Below are 6,979 nucleotides of genomic sequence, written 5' to 3'. Positions count from 1 at the left end.
ATAGAAGAGACGGCCCTTTCCAACTCACTCGATGGGCGGATGGAAAACTACCACAGCGCCCAACTTCACCGACTCACAACCTCCGCACATGGCAGAGCCATCCACTGTCTGCTAAGGCATTCTACAGACCATCTGCCCCCATTCCCCTAACTCCACCTTCTTGGGGCGGCATTCCTCGTCTCGTCGTTCACCAGATACCCCGCAACATGGATCGCGCTACAGACGCGATAAGCAGACAAGACAAAGCGGACATCTCCATGAACCGACACATAAAACCTACTACACTGACGCTTGAGTCATCGACAACGAGACCGTGACGGTGACGGTCGGACCCTCCACCACCTTCACGAGGCTTCACTTCGGAGTTCCTTCAGTAGCGGAGGTGGAGACAGAAGCCACACTAGAAGCAATCATTCTTCACCAACACACCACGGCAACCATCCCTGTGCGGACGGACAGTTAGGAAGCTTTCCGCAGCTTCAAGGCTCAAGCACTGACTAGGCACATCTACACTTCCCTTCAAGAATACATGTGAACCCATCTGCAACTTACAGTTCATCTAGAATGGATACCGGCCACCAAGGCATTAAAGGGATACTACAACGAAATTTCGGCGCCTATTTTATGGTCTATATGTGTTCAAAGGAGCAGTATCACATCGAACACACCAATATCTTGTTTAAAAAGTCAAGAAAACGAATTTTAAAACGAATTAAACGATTAGCAAAGAGCACCTGGTGGATGTCGCTAACACCTCGCTTGTAATGCCCGTCTAGGAACCTTGACAGCAAGTGACGGAGGTTGTCTCGCCTCCGGCCACGACGATAGAAGAGGGGAACGAGGAACTCCCCTCTTCCCGAGAATGCCTTTTGTGTGTCGCAGAAGTCGCTATTGTCCCCCTACAAGATTATAGAAGATTAACCCGTCACTCAAAATTCGTACAAACGCAGCGGCTTCGGTGGCTGGAACGACTAGGCCATCCTCTAGGCGTCAGCCTCGCCGTAGCTTTGCTCGTCTTGAGACGACCTACGTCACGATTGCGTTGGATGTCACGTGGTCTCCGCTGGGCCTTTTCCGAGCGCTTGCCAGAGTTTGCCGTTTATAACGAAAAATACAGCCACAAAGCTCAAAATACAAACGTGCGATTGTCATTTACGGATATTGTGGATCCTATTCAACCTATTTTTGAACACGACGAGAATATTTCAAATATTGTTGAAGTATCCCTTTAAGGGAAATGAGCCAGCACACGCTCTGGCCCTGCGACAGTGAACTTCCGGGCCCCCGACACCCTGGCCAGAACTAGGCCATCCCCGCGAGGACCGCTCATAACCTCACAAGGAACAAACTGCACACATGGCCAGCTTCAGGTCCCAGCGCTGCAAGCTTCCCACCTCTTCCTGGCCCCAGTCCAAACAGGAGGCCTCTATTATCCGGCAAGCACAAACCTTCTCTCTTCCTACGAAGCACTATATGCACTTCATCCAGCGCCGATCTGGGCCCGTTTGCTCGAAGCACTAACCGCGGCTAAAGTTAGCCGCAGTACCTAGGAGAGGCATTTTGAGATCACGTGACTGGCTCAATAGGGATGCGGGGAAACCTGGCGGTGCCCCAGTGAGTAAGCGCCGCTCGCTTTGGAACTAATATGTCGTTGTAGCTGCAATATCGGGCGCGTTAGTCAGCAACGAATGGTGCAGGAGGCTTTCGCTTTGCCTTACCTCACTTAAACCGCAAAGCATGGGCAATGACATCACCGCATTTTTTAGATAGTGTTTCGATTCTGGGCACTCCTAAGCCTAAATGAACGCGATAATTGTCGGCACAGAAACGTCTTTGAGAGGCGTTTCTATGCCGAGTGGCCCCCGCAGCCATTTGCAATGGCTGCGGGGGCCACCCCTCCAATGAACACACATACTGGTCCCGTCCCATGGCCCCAACCCCTTTCACCTGTATCTCTCTCTCTCCCTTTTTCCCTCCTCATACCCCTAAGCCTGGGCGAGCATGGGCCGTTCCCCCAAAAGATCTCCAAGCCACACAGCGGCCATTCCTCGTCGCCCACATTGAACAAAATAACTCTATCCTCGGACGCCGAACCCATAGACCGCTTAAGGAGGAGGACAGCGCATCCTCATCCTCCGATAAGATTAAAAACTGCTTCGGACTTGAGTCGTTAAATAAAGTTTATTCTCTCTCTCTTTTTTTTTTCGTCAGTTAACTGAGGTAAGCCAGCTCAATATAACTCAATGATAATTAGCGGCTGAATGACAGTTGGCGCCGCCGTGTAACTCCGGCCAGTCACAATTGAGTCAACTGTCGTGGTCTTAATTACAGTTAAGAGCGCTAGTGTAGCTAAGGTATTGTACTGTTCTATTTGCATTATTGTGATTCTGTAACCTGGGGGTGACGGGATAACCTCCTGTTGATAAATGCCATATAAGAAATTAATTGTCCAGCATACTGTGTCTTACGATCACACCAAAAATGCATTTATTTACACTTACAACAACCCACCGCGCACGGAAGGAAACAAGCCGCTGTAGTACAATGAAGCGGTCGCACCAGTTTTTAACTCCCTTACGTTCGATCATAAGGCAATGCTGGCGTGTCGCATGCTACCAGATGGTGCACTTACGTGCAGGGTTCATGGGGGACCCTACGGCACAGTTGAAAGCGGACGAGAATCGGGCAAAGTTCATAAGCGGTATGTTGATCCTGAGCCTTCCCGGGATGTCTTCATACTTGATCTTTCGCACCCAAGCTTCCCTGTTCGGCTGATCGCAGAGCCCTACAGCGTAGTTGATGAAAAACAGCTGTTCCAGGTCAACCTCACCTACGTCCAAAGCCACCTTAAGTTTGTCCAAGGCCTGGCCCTGCATCGTGAGTGTCTTCATATAGAGGTCGTGGAGAGGCGCGATGATCGCGTTGTCGGCAATGTTGTCCTCCAGTTTGATTCTCGCCTCAAAGTTGTCGCCGACCAAATCTCTGATCTCAACGTAGTACTGGTCCTGGTAACACAGCTCCAGTTGCGAGAACTTGCTCAGTTCGTCCGTGTTCCACCAGGTTGCCACAGCGAGGTTATGGTCCACGGTGGCTCCGCGCCGGTCCACGGCACCAAACATTCCTCGCAGAGGGTCCGCGAGAATGATGGGGTAGAGGACAGGATCAACATTCTTTGCAATGTCATTCAGGAAGGCCACGTTTCCATGGGGAATGAACAGTACGTTCCTTCCAAAAAAGTACTCGTAGCCTGGGCAAAAGCCGGTGTGATCGTATCTAGCGTCCAAGTCGTCCTTTGGGGGCTTCGTCTCCCAGTAGACGTTCATGGTACCGGCTTGGAGCTCACGAAAACTTTCCAGGAGCCGGCTTGGGTCTAGCGGTTGTGCGTTGAAGTTGTAGTAGTTAGCGATGGTGTTGATGTCGTCCGTACTGCCGAGGAAGATGAATCTCATGTTTTCGAGCTTGTCCACTCCTATCCCGATGGCGGCACGGTCTAACCAGGATGAAGATGACAGCAGTCTATCGGCCATGCTGCTCTTGAGCTGACTTTCGACGCTAGCCATGCTGTAGTCGTAATGTTTCAGTAGCAGGGTGGAGTTTGTCTTGCTGAAAGTCATTCTGCTGAAGAAGCGCATCCCGTGCTTGTAGACCCGTTCAAGAAGATGCATGCATGCTTGCAACCGATCTGGGACAAACTCCATGTAGTTGTCATGACTTAAACGCAAAAGTGGACTGGCAACCTTAGCCAGGAGTGGGGACACGTGTACTACGAGCCGATAGCCAATGTAATTGAGCAAAGTAACAGTGTCAGTTTCATTCAAGACAGGAGCCATTTTAGTAAGGTAATCCTGGTTCATTACGGCTACGGGCTTCTCGTTGTCGAACGTCTCTATGTCCTGAAAAAGAATGGTAAGGTACTCTTTCCAGTCCCACTTTCCCTTTCTATCCAGCTGTCCAACTCTTTTGATTCTGTCCTGAAACTCAACAAATCGGGTGACGGTCATCACGCTGAGCAACTTTTTTTCGAGAAGAGCGATGGCTTCTGCCTGTTCTGTGACATCCACCTTCTTGTCGAAGAGCGTCAAGGCCAGCGCCACCTTCTGCGTGTAGTTCTCGACGGGCTCGTCCAAAAAGGCAAGCTGATGCCTCTTGAGCGTCGAGCTGGGCTTATCGATGTGTACGGTGTAACCTCGGTCATCCTCGAAAGGCTTCTTCAAGAAAACTTTGGCGAAAGGGAACACGCCCAAGTCTCTGTCCACGAAAGCAGAGATTGTTACAATGCTCACGCCTCGGGGAGCCTTCCTGTAAGGCCAGCTGCCCAAGTTGTATTCCTCCAGAAGACTCTTCAGCGAAGTCAAGTTCTTGTCGTTCTTTTCTTCTGACTGACACTTCGGTAGTAAGGAAATGGCTTGATGCAGGAACACCCCGGGGTATTTGTGATAGCGCTCCTCATTCTCCTTGAGATAGTCTCTGAAGAATTTCTCCAAGTCCATCATCATCATGCCGATGCTTCGCTCCCGGTACGGCCTGTTCTGGACGTCCAGGCCTTTCGCGTACCAGTTGCGCGAACACACGTAGCCATAAAAATCGTTGCACGGGTTCACGCTCGCGTTCAGTTTGCCTCGCAGGTAGTTAATTGTCCAGGAACACACGTCCGACTTGCAGCTGACGTCCGTGGGGATGTTCTTCCGCTCGTGTTTGGTGAGGTACTTGGCGGCCGCGTCGTCAGCCGTGGCGTTGGGCGTCGGCCTGAGCAGCGCGATGGACCTGTTGAAGAGCGCGACGATGGCGGTGCCGCTCTGCAGCTTGTACGTGGTGACAGCCACGCCGACCATGACCATGAGAATTCCCACGGTGCAGACAGCCACGTAAGGTAACCTGCTAGGCGTTGCGTGCAGGATCTGTGACCTCGACCGTGTCTGTACAGTCGTGCACTTGGGCTCCGGCGAAGGGGCTGGCCCCTCGGCAGGGTCCAAGGGCTCGGGGCTCGGGTCCCGGTCGTCGCCGAGTCCCACGTCGTGGCGTTCCCTGGACGCGGCGTGGGACATCGTGGAACCTGTCTATTTGGGAGCTCGGGTTGCTGTCGCGCGAGTGATGTGCCCGTGAGTTCGACCGAGCACGCCCGCTCTCGTGAGTGCACATCCGGCTTCCTTTCTTTTAAGCATCAAAAAGAAAGAAAACTTGTTTATTTTCTTTTATGGCCAAGCAAGCAGGCTACGCAAGGTTAAGGCTCCGATGCTGAACGCTTTTCAGTGTGTGCTTGCGTCATTTAGACACTGCTACTTTTTCTCTTCTGAGAAAGCACAAAAGTTCGAAAGAAAACGACGATTTTTACCCGACTGCGTTCGCTCTGCGCGTGATGTTGGAGCAGTGCCTGCTGCGCCGCGCTCAAAGCGAACGTGTCGTCGGGCGAAGTTCGCCAGCTGTAAATAACAGAGACGATTGCAGGAGTGCTGGGTCGCTAAACTCGTCAACAAAAATATTCTTTGTGTTATGACATAGTGGGGGGAGTAGCCGAAAGATTGCTGCGAAGTTTTCTTTTCTCACCAACCCGCAGCTCCGTCTGTCTTCGTGACGTTTTTCGTTGAGGGGACGAAAAATTCCTACGCCTCCCTAGGCACCGAACAAGAGCAGCACTAGAGAGCGCGCGGAGACGACCGTGGCTCATACAAGGTATATGTATAGATGGTAGCGAAGCTTCCATAGAAGCCCATAGGCGCAAAAAATGGCGGCTCATGGGGCGCAGCGCCATCTCTTAGTTGCGCGGCATTGTCATTAGTCATGCTCGCCCGTGACGTACAGGAAGTGACGCTTTATTAAAAAGGAACAAAGAAACACGATATGGCGCATTTTCCTCAAGATTGTGACGTCACGATTGTTTTCGGCGCGAAATTTAAATGATTTTCGCCGGTGGCGCGAAATTTAAAGTTTTTCAGATGTTCTACATGCCTGCTACCGTCCTTCAAACCTTGCTTCACGCCTAATAGCCTTGTTTGTATCAGTCACTCCCATGTAATCCCTCTTCCAAGAAAACCAGTTTTTTTATCAGTTCTGGGAACCACCAATAAGTCACTATCTTCTTCAACTAAGCAGTGTGTTACAGCACGCCTATGGAGGCGTACTTATCATTGTAACTACGGCTTGTTCGCCAAGAAAGACAAAAAGGCACAAGCTTGGTTTACACAGTTTATTATATACAAACTTACAACACCACCACTGAACACTTGAAGATAGAAATGGCATTAAAAACGAAGTGAAATAAGGTCTGGACAACTCTATGCACGCACTTAATACTCTCAACGGGAGGCACGTTTACGCATTTATCTTGCACTGTTCACGTTGAGAGCTCGCAACTAGATTGAACTATATCAATCACAGGTGGAGGTGCGGGGCTATGCATGTCTTTTGCATTTGAATGTCCACATGAATTAATGCTTCAAGAGATTGAAAATTGAGACTTTTCGTTATAGCACATGCGCTCGTCACACACATATTGCGCTCCACAGCTTGGCTATTTATGTGAGGATTAGTACGCAGGAAACTGCCACAAAATGATAGGAAAGAAAGCATTAGAAAAAGGATAATAATTCGCTTTGTGGCAAATTGTTAGCACCATACTGACTCGCTGAGTTACCTTTCATCGCAGTTTGATATACTTTTGTATACCTCACACAACCAAACATTAATCCAGGTTTATGTCTCAAGTCGTCACACTGCACAAGAAAACATCGAGGTCAACGCTTCTTCTCACACACTCCTCAATAATGCACAGGGTGTGTAGGGTGTCTACCAACCTGGAAAACTTAAAATATTTAAGTAAGGCGGATTATATTTAAAGAACAGGCTAATATAAAGGGAACCGTAAAAAAGTTCCTAATCATTAAAATTATAAGCGAAAGTGGAACGGCAGCGTGCAACGAAGCCCGATGATTGCACAAGGATTTCACGGTGGTGCCGCTCCACTGAATAACGTTGCCCGACA

At 49.9% G+C, this 6,979-nt stretch overlaps 1 protein-coding gene across 1 annotated transcript; it reads right to left on the bottom strand.

Moving 5' to 3' along the window:
* Positions 1 to 2,612: 2,612 nt before the first annotated feature.
* LOC8051233 (neprilysin-1-like) lies at positions 2,613 to 5,045 on the bottom strand. The gene has a single exon (XM_002433849.3). The coding sequence runs from the start codon at positions 5,043 to 5,045 to the stop codon at positions 2,613 to 2,615; it is 2,433 nt and encodes an 810-aa protein (XP_002433894.2).
* Positions 5,046 to 6,979: the final 1,934 nt, after the last annotated feature.

The sequence above is a fragment of the Ixodes scapularis genome, unplaced genomic scaffold (genome assembly GCF_016920785.2).
Source record: "Ixodes scapularis isolate PalLabHiFi unplaced genomic scaffold, ASM1692078v2 PGA_scaffold0__279_contigs__length_252992795, whole genome shotgun sequence".
Classification (NCBI taxonomy): domain Eukaryota; kingdom Metazoa; phylum Arthropoda; class Arachnida; order Ixodida; family Ixodidae; genus Ixodes; species Ixodes scapularis.
The sequence above is the reverse complement of the archived record's forward strand: the minus strand, read 5'-3'. Positions and strand labels throughout refer to the sequence as shown.

Bases quoted from the DNA above. Each gene is read 5' to 3' on its own strand.
- LOC8051233 (XM_002433849.3), bottom strand. From the start codon at position 5,045: ATGTCCCACGCCGCGTCCAGGGAACGCCACGACGTGGGACTCGGCGAC.